Here is a 24,866-nt window from a genome sequence, read left to right as displayed (position 1 = left end):
GAATGTGAAGAAGATGGGAGGTTTGAAGATCTGTCTGCGATGAAAAGGACTTGGGAAGTGCCATGTAGTTTATTCTCCACCCTGTTTTTATTCATCTTGGTCATCATCCCCACACAACATGAACGTGTAATCATATCATTATGCCTGTACTGGCTCAGGTTATCTTCATGGAGGATGATATCTGTATTGATGGGGTTTGACATGATCCCTCTAATGGAAGTCAGGGTTAGGCTCTGTGGTGCAGTGGTACAGAAATGCCCCAATTCTCTATATTTGACACTGAACACACTTTTGGTGTCCTCCCATTCTGGTTATAATTGCTTTTTGGAAATGATTGCACTCCCTCGTCTGAATTCGAAGATGAGTCTCTGCCTCTTTGTCCCATTACTGTGCCATCAAATAACATTGCAATCATTTCAATTACAACAGTGCTGGGGATCGAGGTCTTCAAGTAGGGCTTTGCAATTGGAGGGGCACGGGCAAATTGAGGAAAAGCATTTTTCTTCTGTGAAATTGCCTCAGTCTCAGGGACAGTAAATTGAGGTGCTGAAAAATGATGTGATAATTCAGCCGCATGGTTTGGTAGGGGAAATGGTCTGAAAGTCACTTTCTAGAGAATTAGAAGGCACAACTACATTTCCCTCCCGAGTTCTCTGTCCTTCACGCAGTGGCATGAAATGAATTGATGAGACAGAGCAAGAGAGAAGTGTCGGTGTAAATGTTTGCAGCCAAAATGAAGCTGTCTGCTTGTGCATTCAGATTGGCTGAAGGGTAGGAGGCGGAAGCTAAAGCGAGGATACAGCTTCGCGTTTCCCGTTATTTCGTGGCCTGGCCCTTAAATCACAAGGAGCCACAATGGAGGCATAAAATGGAATTCAAATTTCAAATTGATTGATTCTGTATTGATGAATGCCAAGACTGGCTTAAAGGGAAAAATAAAAAATGCAACTGCGGATTTTAAATGTAACCTCTTTAAGAAGGCGAGTCATTGCTTCCTTCATGTGCCTGTTTGTTGCTTTATATGTGCTTCAAAAGCAATATGAAAATACTCGCTTTTTGAAGTTTAATCTCTCGCAAGAAATGTTGGAGGCTGAATGCAAATGCAGAAATTTGCTTTCGCTTTGCTTCTTAGTGGTTGTGGTGAAGAATTCTAACACAGTGGTCTATCCGACGGTGGTCGCAAAACCTCAGAGCTGTAGATTTTGGGTTTGTTGCCTCTGGTTCGTGTAAACACCACAAAATGTAACATGTGCACCATCTGAAAACAAGACTTAGAAGTAAATGGACCAAGCGTTTTGACCTCACTCGCCTTCCTCGCTCTATTGTCCTGTTTCTTAATCCCTTCAAGGCATCTCGCAACAGTAACAGAGCTGGCATAAGCACATTTGGTGCTGTTTGCATTGTCGAGATTAACAGGATTACAGATTAGGGATTATATTGGCATCATTCTTACCCATTTACCCTTGACCCAGACCCTGCTGAAACAATTCAGATAGTCGGCCCAAACTTGTTTTTGTGTTGTTAAGGCTTGAGTGTTTGCACAAAAGCTCAGTAATATTTGTTCAGGAATAAATACAGACAAAATGTCCGTGCTTTGTAGTGGGATGATTTGGATTGTAGCTCTTCTAATGAGTCTCTGGGGCCCGTGTCCACTGTGATTGAGACACTTTGGTACTTGCACATCAATGCACAGGCAGAAAAGTGACAACAGTAGCCTTTTGATGAGTGTCTTATGGATTACCGCCCTCTCTCTCTCTTCCCTTCTACACAGTTTCCATGCCTCTGAACAACAACGTAACTACTGTGTTTCCATGGAGAACGTGTGGTTGCCAAGGCCTGTAGTGATTGAACACAGAGGGTCATCGTTTATTTCTGTCAGTCAGCAGCAAGCGGACAGATCAGGGAAAGGGGCAGCAGGGGGAGAAAGGGGCACAGTGGGGCTCGGAAAATTCAGCTCTGCTTTTTAAAAGTAGGTTGTTGTTTTTTTTTGAGAGCCTCACCTACGGGTAGTCAGACTCTGGTTGACAACGTTAATGTACCAACTCTCCTCATAAGCCCTGGGACTCATAGTCTTATTCACACTTTAAAAGAAGTGCAGCAGCCGTGTTGGGGAGGGAAGGTAGAGAGGGGAGAGAGGGGCCAGGACGTGTGAGGCTACATATGGCCAGCCTTAGAGTTGTTTATCCAGAGAGTTGTTGCAGCTGAGGACCAGGCTCCATCCCCCTGTTCCTCGTCGTCTCTCATTAATCTAACAGTATTGTTCTGGCTTGGTTCCCATGATGTTACTGCAAGCAGGTTTGAGTGACCACCCACTTTGAAGAAAAGCGTGAGTCTGTCCTCTCAACCATCACCTGCTAATGTTTATGCCTCCACTTCATTTCTGTCAAGATAGAAGAACTGGGCAAATAATTGAATTGATGTGTTCAAACCTTAAGATTGATGGTTCCCCCCCAGGGGTGAATTTCTCCCTCATTTCCCCCAGTCTGACTCCCCCCCCCCCCTAGGTTTTATCATCTCATCATTTCCTCTGCTTTTGTCTCACTTTTCACTGATATTCCTCAATATCTCCCATTTCATGCTGCTTTGGTCTATCTGCCACCATTTGGGGAGGTTTTAGTCCACGTGTGCAATTAAAGAGTTCACATTCAGTCTGAGCTCTTACCGTCACTGAGAATGAAAGGGTTATCAGATATGCATTAGTCTCCATCTGCATCTCCTTTATGCATGAGTTAAGACTCTGACTCTCTTTGGCAGACTAAAACACTCGGGTCTGTGCACCTTTTGCCCACTCTTTACCTTAAGGCTGTGTCTGCTGACTATATCTCATCAGCTTCTGCTGAACATGAAATATTCATGTTCTCTCCCCCCCCCCCCCCTCTGCATTTTTGCGCCTTTGATTCTGGAAGGAGGACGATAGCAGCATTTGCAGTTGTAGCTTGGTTGTAGCTTGGTTTCTTCTAAGGTACACATGGCACATAAAGTAGACACATTAGGTGAGATGGGCGTGCAGACATTTGAGAATCCATTAGCCATTATTCAGTTTGGTCAGTGCTATATCACCTTCTCCATTATGGTCTAATGTATTGCACTTTCCGTTTTGCTGGCCTGATCTTGCTGCTTCACACTCAAGGTCTTGAGCTTTCCCTTTATTTGTCAGTTCCCCTCTCACTTCCCCTATCAGGCCACCACCCCCTTTCTCTCTCGCCCTGCTCCTTCCTTCCTCCAGTTGTATCTTTTTGTATCACAGACCGAAGGTCAGCAGTGGGAGGCGGTCATCACTGCAGCGAACTGGGCAAGAAGCGCCGCTACTCTGTTTTTGTTCTCACCATTTAATCTGCTCCCAAGCCATTTCAGCAGTGTAATTAGAGTCATGGCAAAAGGTTATTGTCTTGTTGTAGACATGGTCCAAAAATAATGTCTGCATTCTGATTAATTTCCTACAGGAAATGTCTTGTTTTTGTGTGGCTGAGTGATATATGTTTGAAACCATGATTGCATTATTAACCTTTTACCGTCTACAGTTTGACTTGTGATCCACTAGCGCTACACTGTGTTACGTTACTATGAAAGCCTACTAAAATACCAGCATGTAACCTTCAGTAGGTATTTATTGATTATAATTCCACTATGTATACAACAGAAAACTTAAAAATATTTAATCTGGCTTTAAAGAATGATGTTCATGTTTATTGAAAGGGTTTAAAGATACTTAATACTAAATTTGTTATCATTTACGTGGCACCCTGCAAAGTATGTTAGTTTGTTTTTTGTTTCAAGGGAATTATGCTGCATGCAAAATCACATTTAAGCTTGTTAAATAAATGTTAAAAGTAGTGGATAATGGTTGACTGACATGTCTAATATGACTCATCGCACAAAAAAGAAAAACTCAGCTCCATTTTAAAGTATTGTCGCTTGCTGGTGATTATTAACCTCAATAACAGAATTTGTAAAGCTTCCCTGTGGAGTTTCTGAACATTAGTAGCGCTATGGAGCAGTGCGTTTACGAGTGCATCAGACTTTTTCATTCACAATTCAGATAATTGATTAACTGTTGACAAAATTGAGAATACTAGGTGGTCACAGCGTCTCAAATGTGATGATTTGCTGCTATTTTTAAATTTAATATAGCGATTAATCAGTATTTATCAGCAATTAAAATAATTAGCTGAAGATTCTTCTAAGAAAAATGAGAATTTTGTGAAAACCACCATTGGAAGTTTCTGTTTATTTATTTGGCAACACAAGCCTGTAAAACTGGGCCCTCTGCATGGTGTAAAAGTTGTGTCCCTGTTCTTCTTCTCTGCTTCACTGTTTCTGGCAGCAGTCGCTTCCTGTGGCTAATCATACTTTGATATGCTGTGGCAAGAACCCTGGTTCACTCAGAAACGAACAAACAAGGTACCAGGGGTGGGGTGGGGTGGGCATAATGTGACCAGGGCTGTTGGTTTTTGTCTGCACCGCTGCGATGCATTCTCTGCACACCCACTGGTTTTTCATGGCCTCTCTTTACATTAGTCTCTGCCTCCCTGCGACTGTGAAGAGGAAGCTTGGACATGACTCAGAGGAAAAAGCAGTGTGATTTCTTCCACTGCAGTCACAGAGCGATGTAAGGCATCCTGCTAAGCTTAGCTGGAAGGCAAGAGAGGGCAGAGATTCTCGCCAAAATGCTGCCCTTGACTACATTAAAGGGTAGTATATGAGCTTGATTTATTTATTTATTTATTTATTGCCTGTAGTACAGTGTGTACATGAATGATAACTTCAGTGATCAAAAGATTATATTTATGCAGTTAGAAATTATGTAGGGGATGATTTGAAGTTTATCTGCCATCAGGCTGTAAAAAAAAAAAAATCAATGCTTCATTGACTGTAACACTGTCAGATGGAGAATAGTTGTAATATGGCTAATCGTATTTTTGATGCTACTTACCTTTTAATTAAATCCACGTTTATAGTGTTTCTAATAAACCTTTTGATGGCATTGTGAAATCCATTATATGTCTGATTTGCATCTAATGAGTCTTGCTGGGTTTGCTGGTCACTGTTTAATGACTTTGAGTTGAGAGGGTTGTGACTCTGCTCTGTGATATCTCAGGGTTTGTTAAAAGGATGTGTGTGTGTGTGTACATCTCGATAGCTCTCCAGCTTAATGGACAGAGCGTTTTCATGCAAAGGTAATGATGTTTTATCTCATTTCTCCACCAGGCCTCTAAATGGAGAAATTATGTTTTTTTTTTTTTTTTGTAAGTGACTGGCTCACACCATTCCCATGCAGCATTTTGTACTTTTCACACTTAGCCTGATGGAGAATGACTAAAGGGCTGGTATATTATGATAGGTCCTCAGAGGGTATGAGAATGTATATGGAATGTGATAAAAGGTTTTCTCCTAGAGCAAAGGATCCTATTGTTGCCAGTTCTGTCTGTCACTGTCATCCACTCCTCTGCTTTTGGATCGCTTCCCTCCCATCAGCTTGTTTTTCTCCTTTCTCCTGCGCTCCATTTTGGTCTCAAAACTGAGAGGATTTGAGCAAAATAGAAGGCGAGTGTCCCCGCAGGTGATGGTTTCACTTTTACGCAGTTGCACAGCCGCACTGGACTGAATTGGACATTGGCTTGCCCCTGGGCTTTGTTGTCACTGACATTCTGCCTATTGATTGTGGAGGCTGTGTGAGTGGGGATATTTTTTTCGTTTATTTATTTTATTGTCTGTTTGCATACACAGAGGTCAGGAGAATGTGTTTGGGGTGTGTGTTTGTGTGTGTGTGTGTGTGGGGGGGGGGGGGGGGTTACGGGGGGAAATCGCCAGCTTTTGTTTTGTGTAGGTGAATACAGAAGGTACTTAGGAGTGAACTTTCAGAGTATTGGCACCAGCAGTGCGCACACACACACACACACACACACACACACACACACACACACACACACACACACACACACACACACACACACACACACACACACACACACACACACACACATCTCCCACGTACTTCTAATCCCACACAACAAAAGAACGTGATGTGTCATTTTGTTCTATAGGAACCCATGCTGAGCTTTCAGGTTTTAACATATTTTCTTCTATCTTGCTGTTTTTCTAGGTCAGAAGATTCAATCCTGTGGGCATGATGCTGGCGAGATGACCTGCGTGACCTTAGTTTCGTCAAGAGATCATTCTCCAATCAAAAGAGTGGAGAGAAATCGAGCCCGGACATGGTTGGCAGGTTCATATGATGGACAGGTGATGGAGTCTGTCATCATCTGTCTTCACCAGTGACTCGGCCTGCCAGCCCTCTCTCTGAGGCATAAGTGTGAACCAGGTCCAAGGCCTCCTATATCTCTGCCATGGTGACATAAGCAGCGCTGCAATATGAGGGAGAGCCACCGTGAGACCGTCTCATTATTTTCTCCAGTAGCTGCTGCAGCTGCTACTTTAACACCGTTTGTATTTAGCTCAGTAACAAGACTGACTTTGCTGTGAATAATCCCTGCACGCCATTTTCTACCCACACCAAGAGAGACTGACCCCAAGGCTTGTTGCTGGGCCGGTGGGGCAGAGTGGTGTGGTGTGAGACGATGCTGGGATGCGTGACACGCCTCCGTCGGCTGGTCCGTCTCCTGCCTCTACAGACCTCCCTCCTTCTTCTCTTCCTCTTCTGCACTGTCAGCGTCTGTATCTCTGCCTACTTTCTCTATGGCGTCAAGCGGGAGCTGGAGCCATCGGGAGGGGGAGTATCCGGAGCCGAGGGAGCATCCGCTGACTCGGATGACCCTAGAGTCACTCCGTCCCGACTGCTACCTTTACGAAGTGTCTCAGGGGGCCCCGGGGTGGAACTTGGAGTTGCCAGGACAGATCCTGTGGTTCTGGTGTTTGTGGAAAGTCAGTATTCTCAACTGGGTCAGGAGATTGTGGCCATTTTGGAGTCTGGCCGGTTCAAGTACCGGACTGAGATCTCTCCTGGCAAAGGGGACATGCCCACATTAACAGACAAAGAGAGAGGGCGTTTCACACTGGTGATTTACGAGAACATTCTCAAGTATGTTAATTTGGATGCCTGGAACCGAGAGCTGCTGGACAAATACTGCGTGGAATATGGAGTAGGCATCATTGGCTTCTTCAAGGTTAGGACAACAACACACTTCCCCTGCCTCCCTCCCTGCTCTGCCTCCTCTCACTCACACCTTCTGCCCTGTCCATCTGGCTACACCGTCTCTAAGGAGATGGGATTCACAGGGTTGGAAAGACCTGCCTGGTTCAATATCACTCGGCCCTACTGCACTTTTTCCCTTATGTTTTATCTATCTCTTGTTTTACTTTATTATGCAACCTGGCCTCCTTCACTTTCCTCTCATTTCTCTTTTGTCATGTTCTCCCTTTTGTTTTAGTTTCTCCAGCTATTCAGTCCTTATCCCTTTTCTCACTCTGTATCTTTCTTACTCTTTCTCTCAGTAATCCCTGGCTGAGCCCGTTTGCCCAAGGCCAGCTTTCAGGTCTTATGGTTTTAATCACCATCCCTGAGCCATGGGAAGAATAAAGAAAGAGTTGTGGAGGCATGGATGGTGGTGCAGAAATGTTAGGTGGTGTAGGTGAAGGTTATGAAAGCCTAGTGGGGTTTACCATCTATTGGGAGAGGAGGAAGTAGAGCGAAGGTGTGCATCCCAATGACCTGTACACATAACAGTGCCCTGCTGTCTGAACAAGACTGTTTGCAGTAGAGTCAGACAAATATATACTCAGTTACCAGTTTATTAGGAACACATAAAAAGTGGTGATTCAACTGTATAGTAATTTTGGAGAATGTAGTTTGTGGTGCTGTATTGCATTCTGCAGGCAGACAGAATATTAAAATGGTTATTATTATTGGACTTACACATAACATAATGGGATCTGTAGCAAAGAAAGCCAGCATCCAAAAAATGCACCATCTCTTATGTGCTATATTGTTGTTAGATTATATATAATTAAATCATTATCTGCCACAAATATCCAGCGTCTGTTTCTTGTCCATCCAATGGGCAAAATCAGCGGCCAGTGAATGTCAGTGTTAATTTTACAATGCTGTCACCAACACCCACACACATATGGTGCTGAAATTTCAAGATGTAAGTAAAAGAGCAAGATGAAGTAGAACCTGTGTATTCATGGCATTAGAGATGTAAAGGATTGGGTAAATGATAGATGTTGGAGGGGAAATTTCAATGAATAGTTGCTGAACCTTTAGTCTTTTAATCTTAGGGGACACAGCAGGAGGTTATTCGTTTCGACTGCAATGTCAGTGCATAGCAGATTGAGCATATTGAGCATAGCAGGTAGATGCTGCCTCGTGCCGTAACGTTTGAGTAAGCCTGACATTCCTTATTTCACACATGATCGGAGAAATTGGGAAATTACATCCAATGCATTTCTGTCTTCATTACTCTGGTGTGTGATGACTGAGTGATTTCTCTCGTCTGTCTCTCCGTTGATCAGGCCAATGAAAACAGTTTGCTCAGTGCACAGCTGAAAGGCTTCCCGCTCTTTCTTCACTCGAACTTGGGGCTAAAGGACTGCACGGTAAACCCCAAGTCCCCCCTGCTCTATATCACTCGATCAGGGCAGCCTTTGCCAGGTCCTCTCCCTGGGGATGACTGGACTGTTTTCCAGTCCAACCACTCTACATATGAGCCAGTGTTGCTGGCCAAGACCCAGTCAGCTGAGAGCGTTGCATCAATGGGACAGAACGCTGCTCTGCTCCCGTCGGTGGTGCAGGACCTGGGCCTCCACGACGGTATTCAGAGGGTCCTGTTTGGCAACAATTTGGTCTTCTGGCTTCACAAGCTAGTGTTTGTGGATGCTGTGGCCTTTCTGACGGGGAAGAGGCTCTCATTATCGCTAGAGCGTTACATCCTGGTGGACATAGACGACATCTTCGTGGGCAAAGAGGGCACACGCATGAAGGTGCCTGACGTAAAGGTGAGTTTGTGAGTCGGTTGCCTGTAGTTTAGATTGAAAGAAAATGATCCGAATAAAAATAGGTATGTGTATACAATAGGGATATGTAGAATATATATATATAAAAAATTGCCTCACACTTGGCATCTGCTATCCTCCGCCAGTCATACAGAAACCCCTTCTTCTCGCTCCTCTTCTCCTTTTGAATGTGTTCGTCCCAGTAGGCCGCTCAAAGCTGACAAGCCCCACTGCTCATACTGTCACAGAAGCTCCACAGCAATGAATATTTCAGGGGCCCAGAGTCAGAGAAAGAATGTTGAAAAGCTCCTTGCTTGCCTCCCCTCAGAGCAGTGCAGGCCCCCCTCACATGTGGAGGCAGGAGGGTATAAGAAAAAGTTAGGGAAGAAGCATCAAGGCCCTCTTCAGAACGCACAACTGCGAGCTTTTAGGAACAAATCACACCCTGACAAGATGGAGAAATGGGAGCGAGTGAGAGAGGGTGTGTGCTGGGAGTTTCATCCAGCGTGGAGATCAAATGAAACAAACTCCCAAATCAGAGGAGAGCAAAGTATCAAACAGAATGAAGGAGAGACGTGAGGCGACTGGGAGTAGATGTTGGATATTTACCGAAAGAGCAACTTGCAGAATGAAATATGTATGTAGGCACGCATGCGCCAGTGTGTTAGCGCTTCTTCATTAATGCACTCGTGCACCAGTACGAGAGCATCGTGTTTTGACTCACCCTTCTTTCCTCCCACCGTTTCAGGCCCTGCTGGAGACACAGAAGGAGCTGCGCACCCACGTGCCCAACTTCACCTTCAATCTGGGCTTCTCAGGGAAATTCTTTCACGCTGGTAAGATGAGGGTTGCTGCCGTAAACCCAAGCAGAGATAAGAACAAGCAAGCACTAAACTGAAATAGATAACACTAGTATGATTGTAAAATTTAGATTCTCATTATTTTAATTTCTCCATCATGCCTTGACTTTATTTTTCCCCACATGAACCTTGTCTTGCTTTGCTCTCTGACTTTCATTTCCTCCTTTTTTTTCCATCTCTGGCCTAATTTCACCCTTGTTTCTTTGTCCATTGTTATCTCCTCCATTTCCTCTTTACCCTTCACCCCTTGTTTTCTGTTAACCTCCCCGATCTCCCTCCCTCCCTCTCATTCTTCCTTCCCCGCTCCAACCTCTCCGCTATGTCCAGGGTCTGATGAGGAGGACCTGGGAGATGACCTGCTGCTTTCCTATGTGAAGGAGTTCTGGTGGTTTCCTCACATGTGGAGCCACATGCAGCCGCATCTATTCCACAACCAGTCTGTGCTGGCTGAGCAGATGTTGCTCAACAAGAAATTTGCCATGGTGAGTCACAGGGGCAAAAGGTCAGATTACAGCTTTGAGTCAGCACTGTGAACTTGCTTATCCTGTCATCCTCGTTCAAACAGACGATGTTAGGGGGTTAATGCTTCTTTTTTTTTTTTTTTTTTTTTTTCAGTGTAACTGGTTTGTCTCTTTACAGTGGAGCCAAAAAAAACAAAGAAGTCAGTCGATAACAGTTACAGCAGTGGTCTGATTTCAGCTGCAGTGGACTTGGTTACTTTGCTTAAGGAGTGTGAAAGTGTGTATGTGTTTGTGTATGTAGCCCGTCGCCTGCAGCTCTTCATCCAGCAGTTCACTGTAGCTGCTCCTTGTTCTGTCATACCCCTGATGTTTTTTAGGAAGGATTTTTTTTAGATGCATATCTGCCGCAGCAGCATTAACTTCATACAGCTCTGATATTGTGTCAAGACAGTAAACGGTGTGGCTGATATCAGTGAGATAACGTTTTGCTCGCTGACATGTTGCATTGTTTTCCTGAGACTCCTTAGTGCTTAGGTAGGCAATCTAAATCCAGCATGGGAATGACAGACTGCTCCACTGCCGATAATAAGTACTACTCAGTCAGGAGGCCATTACTGAATGTAATGGCTGTTGCAGAAAAATGCTGACCATAAATTGTACAAAAAAGGGTCTGATTGAATGAAAATCCTAAGCATTTTAACTTTAGACATCAGGGATCTTCAGGAGTATTGATGAACCTTGTTCTTTTTTCTTTGGTATTTTCTATTTTCTGTTGTTCTAACTCTTAGTACATGTGTTTGTTCTCCAGGAGCATGGCATCCCCACTAACATGGGCTATGCAGTGGCACCTCACCACTCAGGCGTTTACCCTGTCCACATACAGTTGTACGAAGCCTGGAAGAAAGTCTGGGGTATCAAGGTGACCAGCACAGAGGAGTACCCACACCTGAAGCCTGCTCGCTTCCGGCGAGGTTTCATCCACAGCGGCATTAGCGTAAGACCGCTTTTCGTTCATAAGACCCTCATTATCTTGTTACCTCTGGCCTGTTGCTTTCCCTCCGCTCAGCTTCTCAGCATCCATTACCTTTTCAGCATTCTCTTTCTCCATGCACATATACTTTTCTGCAGTCATTAGTTCTCTCTCCATATGCAGCTCCTTCAGTTCTTTAGTGCTTATTCTCATGGCCAGCAGTTACCCTCCATCCTGCATTTGTCCATCATCTCATTTTCCTCTCTGGTTGTGCTTTTTTTTTTTTTTTTTTTTTTTTTTTACGTCTTTTCCCCAAAGATGCTGAGCAGAATCTCATTTTCATTTACCACATATCACCGAGGCAACAGAAGTCCTAAGTAAGCCAATCACCTCATTAGCTTGGCTGGGCTTGCTGTATTCTTCTACAGAGTGGGAGATGATAATGTAGTCAAGTGAACCAGTCTTGCATGAGACACCTGTCTGAATAGTGCTGCCTAACAGGCCTCAGCACCATAACGAAGACCGACATCTCTGGCAACAGCAATGCAAGTGTCAGCTCACAACCACTCACTGAAATGTCAACACCCAAAAGAAAATGCACTTTATTCAGCTTCACAGCACTAGGCACAGCTGAACTGCAGAGAATTATGAAAGCTAAATTAAAGTTGTGTAGATTACATTCAAGAAGGTTCAAAAGAAGGGAGGGGGGGGGGGGGGAATAGAACTTATCTGTTTTCTTTCACAGGTTGACCTTCAGTGCTGATAGGAAACAGTGCAGCCTCAGTCCATTTCCTTTGTAGTGCTGGCACTCAATCGGCCTGTGTGGTCTCAGTGCTCTATTCCCGTCCTTGAGATAGTGCAGTCTGAATGGACAGTCCCCGCTGCTTACTGATGATTGATATTCAGTTCCCCAGACACTCCCAACTGTAAATGCATTTCCATGAATTTCCATATAGAGTCAAAGTGAATAAGAAGTTTGTGTTGGCTAGATGAGCTGCATAATATGAATGTTATTGAAAGCAAACAATGTGTGGGGTAGCTGCCTGGAGTACTGACAGCTCTGCTCCGCTCTCAGCGGAGAGCTGATGGTGTTTGTGTTTGTGAATGCATTTCTTTGTGGTTTTTCTTTTCTTTTTTTTTTTTTGTTGGTAACATTGTGTTTTTATTACAGGTGCTGCCCAGGCAGACATGTGGTCTTTTCACACACACCATCTTCTATAAAGACTACCCTGGCAGTCCAAATGAACTGGACAAGCTCATCAATGGGGGAGAACTGTTCCTCACTGTTCTGCTGAACCCTGTGAGTCAGACGCAACCGCACAGCACAGCTTTTGTCTTGGAAAAGCATTTAACTGGTGGTGTAAATTGAAATTTAAACAAGGGACCAGACGATGACTAGTCTGTGATTCATTCAGAGATGCGTGCATCTCTTTTTACACTAGTCTGAAAAGCGTCTTTTATTTGGGGCTGAAATGCATTTTGAAAAATTCATCGTATTTGTCAGCATGTTTTGTTTCCAATTACAAAAAGTTTTTTTTTTAGTTTTTTTATTTTTTTAGCATATGTTCATTGAATGTCACCCTGTTGTATTGTATTGCACTTTTGTAATTGTATTTTTTTTTTTTTTTTTTTTTTTAAATTGCTGACTTTATAAAACAAAACTTTGTCCACACTGCAGAATAAGCAACCTTTGTTCAAGCTATCTCATTACTGTTTGGTCTTTCCCTGTATCTTTTTCTGGCATTTGTTTAAACCTGAAAGGAACGTTCTTCATCCATTTTAATAAGTCGCTTATCAGTGACAGGAGCGCTGCCCTAATGCTGATGACACATGAAAATTTGTTACATTATATAGCCATACAAATGCTTTAGTCGATTTAGGGTCGGAGGTGATGATTATTTTCATCGTAGATTAAGTTGCTTATTATTCTCTTGAATAAATAATTCAGTGTTCCATGCTATAAATGTCGGGATATAATAGAAAATATTCAGTATAATGCTCCAGAGCTCAGGGTTATGTTTTTCAGTAATTTGTTTTATCTGGACAACAAAACCCAAGTATAATAAATTTGCTCTGATGCATGGCAAGCATCAAATTCTCACAATTTGAGATGCAGGAAGCATCAAATGTTAACTCGTCAGTGAATCAGCTAATTGTTTCAGCTCTAGTCAAGTTCATGGCATGTATTTCTAATAGCGTACACAGTTTAAACCATTTATGTTCGTCTCCTGTAATAAAGCTTACCCTGCTTGTTTCTACCCGTCCACAGATCAGTATCTTCATGACCCATTTGTCCAACTATGGGAATGATCGCCTCGGCCTGTACACATTTAAAAGCCTGGTGACGTTTGTCCAGACATGGACTAACCTGAAGATGCAGACCCTGCCACCTGTTCAGTTGGCCCAGAAGTATTTCAGCCTGTTCCCCTCTGAGAGGGATCCCCTCTGGCAGGTGAGACAAAGATGCTGATAATGACAAAATGCATTTTTTGAAAGATTTATTACAGCTGAAGTTTACATTTGGTAGTGTTTTTTTTTTTTTTGTGACACAGTTTGACACAGTTTGCATTCCACTAATCGAATGCTGCAATATGTGACATGAGCATGAGCTCTGAAATGACATGACAGAGTAATAGCTTTAATACTTTGCATATATGCCATCTGCAGTCAGTGTATGAATGTGTGATGAATCATACATTGTTTGCTGCACCTAGATAGATGTTATATTAAAGGCATTTCCTTTGTTAATCTGTTTTTTGTAATTTTGCATATTTGTGACAATTTGGTTTGAGCTGCTGTCAAAACAAAGCGCTGTTGATATTTTTCTGGCTACAGGATCCGTGTGAGGACAAAAGGCACAAGGACATTTGGTCCAAAGAGAAAACATGTGACCGTTTCCCCAAACTGCTTGTCATCGGGCCTCAAAAAACAGGTGAGATGCAGTACCTCAACACCCCCTAGAGGACAGACTTAGAAATCAAATATGAGTTTCTGTCATTCGGTTCAAAGCAGAATTCTTGTTGTTTTACTAGTTTAAATGAGGTTTTGATTATTTTAACAGTGTGTGTTAACTTTCACTATATAAATGATTGACCACACATTTTCTCAGTTCTTATTTATTTATTTAATTTATTTTGCTTCATTTTTATTTTGACGTATCAGGGACGACAGCACTCTACCTGTTTCTTGGCATGCACCCTGACCTGACCAGTAACTACCCCAGCAAGGAGACCTTTGAGGAAATCCAGTTCTTCAATGGGCACAACTACCACAGAGGAATTGACTGGTAAGAAACCTTCAGTGGCACCTCAGTTTTTGCTAATGTGGAAGTCCTGGAGCAGTGATAAGCAACTCCTCAACTACATTTGAGGATTAATATTTAGAGTGATCTATCAGCAGACATAGAATATAGTATTCATTACTATGGTGTCATCAGTGTGTAATCATAAAAAAATACCAACCATTACATTTTCTTAATCTTAGAATGAGCCTTTTAAATCTGTATAGGGAGTGGGTCTTCTTTCATGAAGGCAGCCATGTTGCACTGCCGTTTTTCTACAGTAGCCCAGAATGGACAAACCAAACACTGGTTCTAGACAGGGAATCACATTTCGTTTTAAAAGTGACTGCCACTCCCACGCATCTGGAAAAGAGAGAGTAGTTTGTAAGGGGTTTTTGAGAAAGTTGCACTCTGCAGTCTCACCACTAGATGCACTAAATCATTTACATTTTACACACTGCATCTTTAACTTGCAATATGTTCAGAAAGTTCTCTGATATATTATTGTAACCCCAACCTTTTGACTTTGACCTTAGCCACATTGTAGCCTTCATTGTAACAAAACCTTCATTGTAACAGCTTTTAGCACTTTGTTGCAATATAATATAAACAGGAACTTTTTGTATCTAAAATAGTTTTTTTTCTGTATGTCGATGTGGAAATTCAGGCATAATATTGTTCATAGCAATTGAATTTACTGTATAATAACTTGAAGTGACAAATTTTAGTGTGACTTTCTCATTAAATGTCAGTCCCAAAGATGTTAGGGATGTTTATATCAATTGCAAATGAAATCAAGAATGCAAAACGCAAATGATGCCAGGACCCCACACAAGAAATCCCCTCATTAGTGAACAAGTCCTGAGAGCAAAACCAGCAACACAAATAACACTTAGAAAAAAGTCCAACAACCAATTTACTTGACACAGTGGAAATTATGAGTGGGCTGCGCAAATATTAATGTTGTATGGTGTTCTTAGATGTTTTTTTTTTTTTTTCTACGTGAGGTGCCAAACTGTTGCACACAGCCGATCACCCACACAGCACAGAGAAATTATCAACACAGAGCAAATGGGACCAGATCAGCTGCGGCTGCTTGTAACACTTGTGTGTTTGTGTTTGCTGTCCATAAGGTATATGGAGTACTTCCCTCTGCCCTCCAACACTAGTTCAGACTACTATTTTGAGAAGAGTGCCAACTACTTTGACTCCGAGGTGACTGCTCAGAGGGCTGCGGCTCTCCTGCCCAAAGCCAAGATCATCACCATCCTCATCAACCCAGCAGACAGAGCTTACTCTTGGTACCAGGTCCGTCATAGGCAACCAGTTAAATGACCTGCAATGTCAAGTGTTAACTCTTAAAAGTGTTACTCACTGCTCTGTTATTGTTACATAATCAGTAATTGATTTTCAACATATCGTCCTTAAACGATTCTCTCCTCACATCTTCGTGTATACACAGCACCAAAGAGCCCATGATGACCCGGTGGCGTTGAAATACACCTTCCATGAAGTCATCACAGCAGGCCATGATTCACCAGTCAAACTGCGGGTCCTCCAGAATCGCTGTCTGGTACCAGGCTGGTATGCCATCCACCTGGAGCGCTGGCTGAACTACTACCACCCCAGCCAGGTACCATGGGTGTTTTCATGCACATAGCGGTGGGCACTATTCAGTAGAAGAACCAGTACCAGTGCTCAGTTTTCTTCACTAGCCAAGTTAGCTCATGCAATATTAAAACCTTCCCCAGTGAATATATTAAATATTACACATTGACTGCCAGTTTTTTGTTTTTTTTTTTTCTAGCAAGTTTTGTAGCAAAGGAGGTTGTTTACTTTTTTATGTTTCTTTGATGGGCAATTTCTTTAAATCTGCTTGAGGGAATGCTTGTACATACATGACTTTCCTCTTTGTCTGCTAACATTTAGTACTGTTTGTGTTTCACGTAGCTGTTGGTTTTGGATGGACAGATGCTGAAGACTGAGCCTGCGTCAGTTATGGATAAAATCCAGAAGTTTTTAGGCCTCACCAATATCATCAACTACCACAAGATCTTAGCGTGAGTCACTCTGACTGTCATTTATTTATTTATTTTTTCAACTGTTGGGTTTACAATTAATTTGTAGACTGATTTGTATTGCTGTGGCGGGTAGACACTGGCCTTTTTTCACCATCTGTAGGATTTCCAGGTGTGCAGCTGATCACACAAGGCAAAGATCTACTGCTTTGTTTTGTTCTCCCAGTATAAATTATTTCCTGCTCCTCTTTTATTATTGAAAACTGATTTGCTACTAATCTTTCTCTTCAATTATTTGAAAACTGTAGGAGGAATTGAAAAGTGTATTTCATTTTTTTCCCTTTTTTTTTTTTTTAATGTACAGATTTGACCCTAAGAAAGGTTTTTGGTGTCAGCTGTTGGAAGGAGGGAAAACAAAGTGTTTGGGAAAGAGTAAAGGGCGCAGGTACCCTGACATGGACCCCGAGGTATGCTCATTTTAAGAGATACACTGTGCCATATGTTGATATTTCATATATGTGTTGCTTCAGTTTTGTTTTGATATTTTAGATGTTATTCCATTAAATTTAATTCTCTCCTTCAGTCGCAGGGGTTCCTCAGGGAGTACTATAGGGATCACAATATTGAGCTGTCCAAGCTGCTCTACAGAATGGGTCAGCCACTACCCAGCTGGCTTAGGGAAGAGCTGGTCCACACCAGGTAGCAGCACCACAGGGGGAAACCACAGCTCCACACACTGAACCACTGCTCGAACCTGCTGCAGGACACTGGTTAAGATGCCTGAAATGTTGAAGATCCCAAATAGCTTTGGAAGAAACTGAAAATGGGCTGGGATGTAAGGATAGAGGGCCAGACTGGAACTCCAATTAAAGTGATCTTCCCAAATTAACAGGCAAACAGTGGATGGTGAACAAGAAGAGAGCATAGTTGCTTCCAGCAGCTCCCCTCTCTCCTTAACCTGCGAGATGCCGGCACTCCCTCTTGCAGGACAAACAAGGTACATGGAGGCCCTGATGGTGGTCTCCACTGTATCCCTAAGAAGGAAGGAAAGGCTCATTGATAATCACATCCCTGCTTCTTAATCAAACCTTCTCTCCTTGGCATGAACTTCATTTTTGAAAATCAAAGGAAGAAAAAAACAAAAGTCAATTTTTGTCACACTAATGGCTCTGGAAAATGAGTGACGAAGGATGTGAACACACTGTACCACTTGTATGTTGAGCTATGAGCTTTGGTATTTGGAGCACATAACACAAGAGGCAACATAACATTGACTAAATGGATGACAGCCTGACTGAAAAGCGACATTGGTTGCAAATGCCTTTGATATGAATGAAGTGTTTGTATGAGAAGAGAATGGGACATCTGGCTGCATGTTGCAGCCTTACTTGATAGGCCTTGGTAGAAACTAGTTATCGCATTAAAAGTGCCAGGACAGAATCGTCATTAAACTATTACCACATGGACATTTGAGGGTCTTTTTTTTTTTTTAAAGTTTTATGTTTTGTTTTCTTAGATTTTGTTTTAACATTTCTATAATGCTGATGGAAATGCATTATTGTAGAATGTACCAAAACTAAACATCCTAGTTCAGTTTTTACAAACGGGCCAGATGTACATTACAGTTAGTTTAAGTGTTCGGCTCATTCTCCTCTTTAGTCAGTTCCATCACTACTGAACCAGCTAAAGCAGGAACCGTAGGAAAAATGTTGAAAGCACAATATTTAAGGTACTCAAGTGAACACCGATTCTGAGCGTACAGGTTACTGGAAAGCACACATAATGCTCCTACTACAATCTGTGAAGAAGATCATAAGCTAGCTACTGTATGTTTCATGAAGCACTCTGGTCTGAGAGATTTAGTGTACAGAGTAAGATTGTGCATCATTTTTTCAGCATTTCTTTATCATCAAAATTGTATATTTTGTCTTAGATTTTGTTTCATTTCACTTACTATAGGAGTTTAAGTTTGAGGGGAAAACCGTCTCTGGGAAAAACATGTAAAGTCGCCAGGCAAACCAACAGTATGCCCATACAGACATATGGTTGTCGGTCGAAGTGTTACCACTGCAACTAGATGTCGAGCATAGATAACAAAAAGCTGCTCTTACTGCAATAGTTTTGTACAATGTTCTGATGTAATAACAATGCACATGTTCTTTTTATTTCCTGATTTTTTAATGTACATAATACGCAACCCTCAGTAGACCTAAATTATTGAATGTGTTTGGGTTTACACTCTCCTGTCAGTCCATTCCCATAGTGTGAAATGTCAGTGCTGTACTGAGGGGAAACCTGGATACTTTCATTGTGTGGAGGTGTGTTCATAAGATTGTTTTCTCTCATGTCCTCTCACTGCCAACTATTGTAAAGAGGTACTGAGTCTCTCCATATAAAGTATTAAGTGATAACACATAACAGCAACGATGGTACTAATCTCCTGGACTGTATGATAAAGATTTGTAATTGTTGTCAATAATTTTTACAGTGTAACTAATATTGTCGGTGCTTTTTAATTTGCAAATAAAACACCACTGTATTTTTCAATTGTCGGACCATTTTCTTTTCAGTTGGATTTGGACAAACTGCCTTTTATTGAAATGAATTAATGCTCTCTCTGAATTCAAGGCCAGCCGGATGATGGTGGCTGCTTTCTGCAGACATTTCTAGAAAACTGGATCACTGTTATGCAGCTTGATCGGTTTGCCTTTTGCTTTCACTTCATAGGGACTTCATTTTGAGAAACAAAGAACTTAAATCACTCACATTTGTACAAAGTATTGGTCTTTTAGATAACAAATTCAACTCTTAAAACTATATATTTTTGAAGTGGATCTTTCTGCTGTTTTAACATAACCCAGAGTCGAGTTACTGTATATATGTGGTTCATGCTTGATCTGTTTATTTGCATGAGTGTGAAAAACACCAAAAATCACCAAAGCAAACAATCCTCCGCTGTTCTAGGAGGAAAATGGTGGCGAACATAAAGATGAATTGCTGCTTTTAAAAATAATAAATAGAATTCAAACTACTTAACACAATTCGCCGCCTTACACTTATTACTGACAAGTATTTCAGGAAAAAAAGAGCAGGTAAGTGTTTCATTTGTTGACTGTTAATGTGAGAATTAGTAATACATGTATTTCTTGCTTTTTGCTTTATTATTCAATCCTTTTCATGGTCAAGCACTTTGTAACTATGCCACAAAAAGGAACCGCACAAGTATTATACTAAAAGAGTCTATTATTATAAATTGCTGGTACAGTTTAAGTGATAATGCAAGTAGTAATAATGTGACAAGTTCACTAAATAAACCATTTTAGTTTGGAATCGGCAAAAACAGTAGATAAAATATAATTCTGGTTGTCAAAAAGTCCACACTCCTTCTTGTCTGCCTCTAACAACAAGTGATGGTGTTTTATTCTGACCAATCAGAGCTCTCACCCTCTCACAGCTCCACTGAGCCGTCCAGCAGCTCTTTAAAGACAGGGACTTCCCACATCCCTTCACCTTTCTGTGGAACTTGTCTGGTTGTCCTTCCTCATTCTCAAGGCATTTTATCTACTTGTCCTGCCGGACTTTTTTCCAGTGTTTCTGTGAAGAAGCTGAGGAAAACTTCTGATACAGATGGCCCACTCTCAAGAAGATTCAACCCTGGACACAGGGAGTCTGGCAGGCAGTGAAGAGGCCCTGGTTACCCCTGTACAACCCAGAGGGTGAGAAGAACAATTATTATTATATCACATTTAACTAGATCACAATTAGCTAAGATACAGTTTCATCTGATGTTTATTCTTAAATACATTCAATGTTTTTCCTCTGCAGTTCAAATTTTGCAGAGAAGTTTATGCAATAATAAGAGGATGCATTTGTACTATACTATAGAACAAAATTATGTGATTCAAAGATTTTTCCTCAACTTCAGGCTTCAAGCATCTTCAGTAACCAGCACTAACACTTGCTTCCCTTTGCAGCAGGAGAAGGCGTCTGCCTAGTAACTGATGATGCAGCAATTTAATCCAGCAATTTTATTGGTCCATAATTACCTACAGAGAAAAACATTGGCCAATACATTTTTTATTCGAAACGCTCTAAATGATGATGTCCAGCGCTTTAAAATTAGTTATGAGAGAATAAACTGAGTGTTTCTCACAACACTGACTGTGTTGTTCTTATAAATGTGTTTACTTTTCAGAATACTAGTGAATAAATTAGAATTAACAGGCTAATATAAAACATTGTTTACAAGTAGTACACAAGAGTTTATGGATTCAAGGTTCATTGTTCAAGTAAGCAGGTCTGTTTATTAAATAAAGGAATGTGCAGTTGTTGTTGTGGCCATGGACCTTTTTAGAAGATAACATAGTTTATGTGTCTTAAATATGTTCTGAAGATGTGGTTGCGGTGTAGTTGGGTATGCACTTCCTCACAACACTAGTTGAAGGCATCTGCCTAGTAACAAGTGATGCATGCATGCTATTGGCTGATGAGCAGCAGAAAAAAAAGTCACTATTTATGTTTTAACCAGTTTATTATTTTAGGTAATATTATCATAAGTGAAAGAGATGCTGTGTGGAATTTTGCTTTCTTTGCTTCTGTGTTTATACATGGGGCTTTTAATGTTAGCAGGACAGCCCCGTGTCAGTATCAAACCAAGTCACCCATGCTTCAAAAATACCCAACACAGCATTTTTTGGAAATCCCCCCATTTCACTTGAATATCACTGTGGCTTTTGTAAAATTTAAATCCCACTTTTTCTTTGTAAGTTTTGATGTGTGTCTTATTGTCTCTCTCCTCCACAGTTGTTATCCCCACCCCCCTGCTGCTTTATACTCTTCAAGTGACATCTTTTTTCTGTTTTTCTCTCTAAGGGGCTCCAACAGTCGGGCTTTGAAGGTGGCAGGCCTGGTGACCCTGGCATGCCTCCTGCTGGCCAGCCAGGTCTTCACTGCCTACATGGTTTTCAACCAGAAGCAGCAGATCCACACGCTGCAGAAGAACTCTGACAGAATGAGCAAACAGCTGACCCGCTCATCCAAAGGTAAAAGAGGGGATTAAAGTCTTGTTGATGAGGCACAGCAGTAGCCCCTAGAGATGTGTCATCATCAGTAATAGTCTTCGTCAGACAGGAGGGGGGAGGAAGAGGCTATAGGAATGAAGAAATGAGAAAGGAAGCAAGAGTTTGCTTTAAGGAACTAACTCTGAAGACCCAACAGAGAAATGAAAGTTTGGCTGGTGATTCATAGGGAGGAGTGTCATATGGGCCGATATATATATATATATATATATATATATATAAAACCTTTAACACAATGGAATTAGCAAAGGGTAAATTATCCATTTAGGCTAAGTTTGATTACGTTTACCTGTACTTGTAGTGTAGTGTATATTAGGTATTTGTGTGAGTATATATTTTATCCTGCATATAAATCTTTTTTTTTTCTGTTTTGTCCACATTTGTCCATAATTATGATCATTGAGTGAAAATATGTAATTTATTTTAGTTTCTACTTTTATTTTTTGTTTTTCAAATAATCATTTATTGAATTATATTTGTTTGCTTTAGCTGTGGCTCCAGTGAGGATGGCCATGCCCATGAACAGCCTGCCTCTTCTGATGGACTTCACTTCGGATGAGGACTCTAAGTCATCCAAGACACCCCTGACAGTGAGTTCACTTATCAATGTTGCCAGTTAAAATTAAGCTAACTGTATCTAGATGGTGACATAGTAAGAATTAAACTATTGTATCACAATACAGTTTGACATGAATATAAACAAACACTTCTCTACTCCTTCCTGCCAGAAACTGCAGGACAATGCTGTTGTCAGTGTGGAGGGACAGCTGAAGGATCTCATGAAGGTAGCTATATTGCACTCATTATCCCATGTTGCATCATCATATTGCTGATGTTGTGTTGTTGATCTGTAATTTTTTTTTTTTTTTTTTTTGAAGGAGTTCCAGCTCCCAGAGTTCAACGAGACCTTCTCTGCCAACGTCCAGAGACTCAAGCAGCAGCTCAATGACACCGAGTGGATCGTAAGGCCTCACACACACTCAAATTGGGACTAATAAAGCTAAAATAGAAATGAATGAAATTAAATTATCTTGTATCTTATCTTTGTACTCTGCAGAGCTTTGAGACCTGGATGCGTTACTGGCTGATCTTCCAGATGGCCCAGGAGAAGCCTGCAACCCCCACACCTCAGACAGGTAACAGCAACTTTCTTTCCTTTATGTGATGTTCTGATCCTGACTGGTGCTGTGACAGTAAATGCTGGATTTCCTACATTTCCAGTAGCTACTTGGGTGCTCATAAGCCTGTTCTACTGTATAACAATGTTACTGTAAAAGAGATTAAATAAGTTCAGAAGTTTATAAGGTAACGTTTGCTAATGCTCATTATTTTGGTGCGAAATTATTTTGTTACATCTTGCAAGAGTAAAACCTTCTTTCTGGTTCATGTGTCATTTCTTACACTACCGATGGTGAAACAAAGATTAACTCTAGACTTAAGGAAGTAGTTTGACACATAAATAAACATGCTTATTAACTTTTTGGCATGAGAATAACATTGTCCCTGTCATGTCTGGTAAAGGTTACAACCACCAGCTGTCATCTCAAGTCTTTGCAAGAAAGTAATTTAATGTATTTTAAAAGATCTCATAGTAATTTTATTAATTTAATTAATTCTGTATTTTTCTACACTCAGCTCTGTTGACAAGAACATACTGTTACTTGCATGATACAGACACTAGTCATTAACACCAAACATGTCCCGTACTTTTTCCTTCCCTCAGCCACTATGATTAAGACCAAATGCCAGCTAGAGGCTGCACCTGGATCCAGCAAGGTCGGTACCTACAAGCCACAGTGTGACGAGCAGGGCCGCTACCTGCCCATGCAGTGCTGGCACGCCACCGGTTTCTGCTGGTGTGTGGACGAGTATGGCAAAGTCATCGAGGGCACTCAGATGCGTGGTCACCCTGACTGTCAGAGGGGTAGAGCAGGTAGAGGGCACGGATTACAGACGTGATGATTCAAAGCTGACTCTGTAGCTTTTCATGCATGGCTGGCATAAATGACGCAATTAACTTAATTTTCTTTTTTTTCTCTCATTCAATTTTCCCCTCAGTTTCTCGCCGCACAATGCTCACACCCAGGCTGATGCAGAAGACCAGCTTTGAGGGTGAGAGGCTGCAAATTTTTGTGCAAAATATTAAATTTTTGATAATTTCTACAAATTCACTGTGTTTTTATTCTTAAGTATTTGTTGTTACACATCATCACTCGTTGTGTTTCTCTTTTTTCCAGATAACTGAAAAAAATTCAGCAACGCGTGAAGGGAGGTGTTTCTTTTCATCCAGCAGACTTTACAGACATGAGCAATCAGTTCTTTTGTGGTGGATGCTGACCTGCTTACAGTAATAGTTTAACTCCTGATCAGTTTTCCTGCCATGCAATCTCTTGATTTTTCCCTTTACTAGCTGCTTTGAAATCAAATCAACAGAGCCCTGTTACAGTGTATTGCTTTTAATATTTGTAAGTTTGATAAATGTTGGATAGACTTATTTTGGGATGTTCTCATTGACAATTTAATCTAGATAACCACAATATCTACAGTACATTAAAATATGTGAGTGTTAATTGTTTTTTTTTTTCTGCAGAATGCTTTAAAGGTTGGTTCAGCCAAATTACAAAACAATAAAAAACAGTTTCTCCCTTACCCTTACTAGAATCAAAATATGGATGCAGTTCTGGTGTTCCTTGAAAAGATGTCATCTGCTTTCACCTCAACACAATGAAAGTTGGTCTATGGCACATTCAGCATTGAAAAATATACATTTAAAAATGTGGCCAGCCAAGATTACTTTCCAAAACAGTGCCCCATGTTATTCTGATAATCCACAGACCTCATGGGTGACAGTTTTCATTGGTGCTATTTCAGGCAGGAAGTAGTTCCAATGAAAACTGCGCTCAGTGAGTTCTGTGGATTATTCAGAGTAATTAGGGTGCTGTTTCTTGAAAGAAATGCTGCTTTTACATTTTTTCAATGTTATTTAGTGCTGTGTGCACCACTAATAAAAACTTGACTAAAAAGCACGACTGTTTGCAGGATAGATACTACAAGAGTTGTGGGTTTTGTCGTTTATGTGATTTGAGTGGACCAGCCCTTTAAAGGGATGTGAATGTTATGAAAAGTGATTTTTCTATGAAGATGCTTGTGTTAAGAAGGCTAAATAAAGTTTTCCCAACAACAAGATCTTAACTGTTATACCTGTTATAACTCCATTCATGCTGTCTTTAAGATTAAATATTAAAGC

General features: G+C 41.3%; 2 protein-coding genes across 3 annotated transcripts in view; both read left to right on the top strand.

Moving 5' to 3' along the window:
• Positions 1-19,088, top strand: part of ndst1a (N-deacetylase/N-sulfotransferase (heparan glucosaminyl) 1a) — a 38,893-nt gene extending 19,805 nt beyond the window's left edge. Inside the window, exons 1-15 of one of the 2 annotated variants that reach the window (XM_026330407.1) lie at positions 3,304-3,380; positions 6,104-7,124; positions 8,473-8,955; positions 9,701-9,788; positions 10,140-10,294; positions 11,082-11,267; positions 12,415-12,543; positions 13,513-13,695; positions 14,079-14,175; positions 14,406-14,529; positions 15,657-15,831; positions 15,986-16,156; positions 16,474-16,583; positions 16,906-17,008; positions 17,125-19,088. In XM_026330407.1, the coding sequence (XP_026186192.1) occupies positions 6,579-7,124; positions 8,473-8,955; positions 9,701-9,788; positions 10,140-10,294; positions 11,082-11,267; positions 12,415-12,543; positions 13,513-13,695; positions 14,079-14,175; positions 14,406-14,529; positions 15,657-15,831; positions 15,986-16,156; positions 16,474-16,583; positions 16,906-17,008; positions 17,125-17,244 (2,670 nt within the window). In that variant the 5' untranslated portion in view covers positions 3,304-3,380; positions 6,104-6,578 and the 3' untranslated portion in view covers positions 17,245-19,088. Of the gene's footprint in view, positions 1-3,303; positions 3,381-6,103; positions 7,125-8,472; positions 8,956-9,700; positions 9,789-10,139; positions 10,295-11,081; positions 11,268-12,414; positions 12,544-13,512; positions 13,696-14,078; positions 14,176-14,405; positions 14,530-15,656; positions 15,832-15,985; positions 16,157-16,473; positions 16,584-16,905; positions 17,009-17,124 lie in introns of those variants that run through there. The other variant, XM_026330406.1, reaches the window with a different exon arrangement.
• Positions 19,089-20,037: 949 nt separating this feature from the next.
• Positions 20,038-24,802, top strand: cd74a (CD74 molecule, major histocompatibility complex, class II invariant chain a). The gene is made up of 9 exons (XM_026329770.2): positions 20,038-20,257; positions 21,414-21,583; positions 22,109-22,209; positions 22,348-22,404; positions 22,498-22,581; positions 22,677-22,755; positions 23,343-23,552; positions 23,678-23,731; positions 23,857-24,802. The coding sequence occupies exons 1-9, from the start codon at positions 20,169-20,171 to the stop codon at positions 23,862-23,864; spliced, it is 852 nt and encodes a 283-aa protein (XP_026185555.1). The 5' UTR covers positions 20,038-20,168; the 3' UTR covers positions 23,865-24,802.
• The last annotated feature ends 64 nt before the right edge of the window (positions 24,803-24,866 follow it).

The sequence above is a fragment of the Mastacembelus armatus genome, chromosome 10 (assembly GCF_900324485.2).
Source record: "Mastacembelus armatus chromosome 10, fMasArm1.2, whole genome shotgun sequence".
Lineage (NCBI taxonomy): Eukaryota > Metazoa > Chordata > Actinopteri > Synbranchiformes > Mastacembelidae > Mastacembelus > Mastacembelus armatus.
The sequence above is the reverse complement of the archived record's forward strand: the minus strand, read 5'-3'. Positions and strand labels throughout refer to the sequence as shown.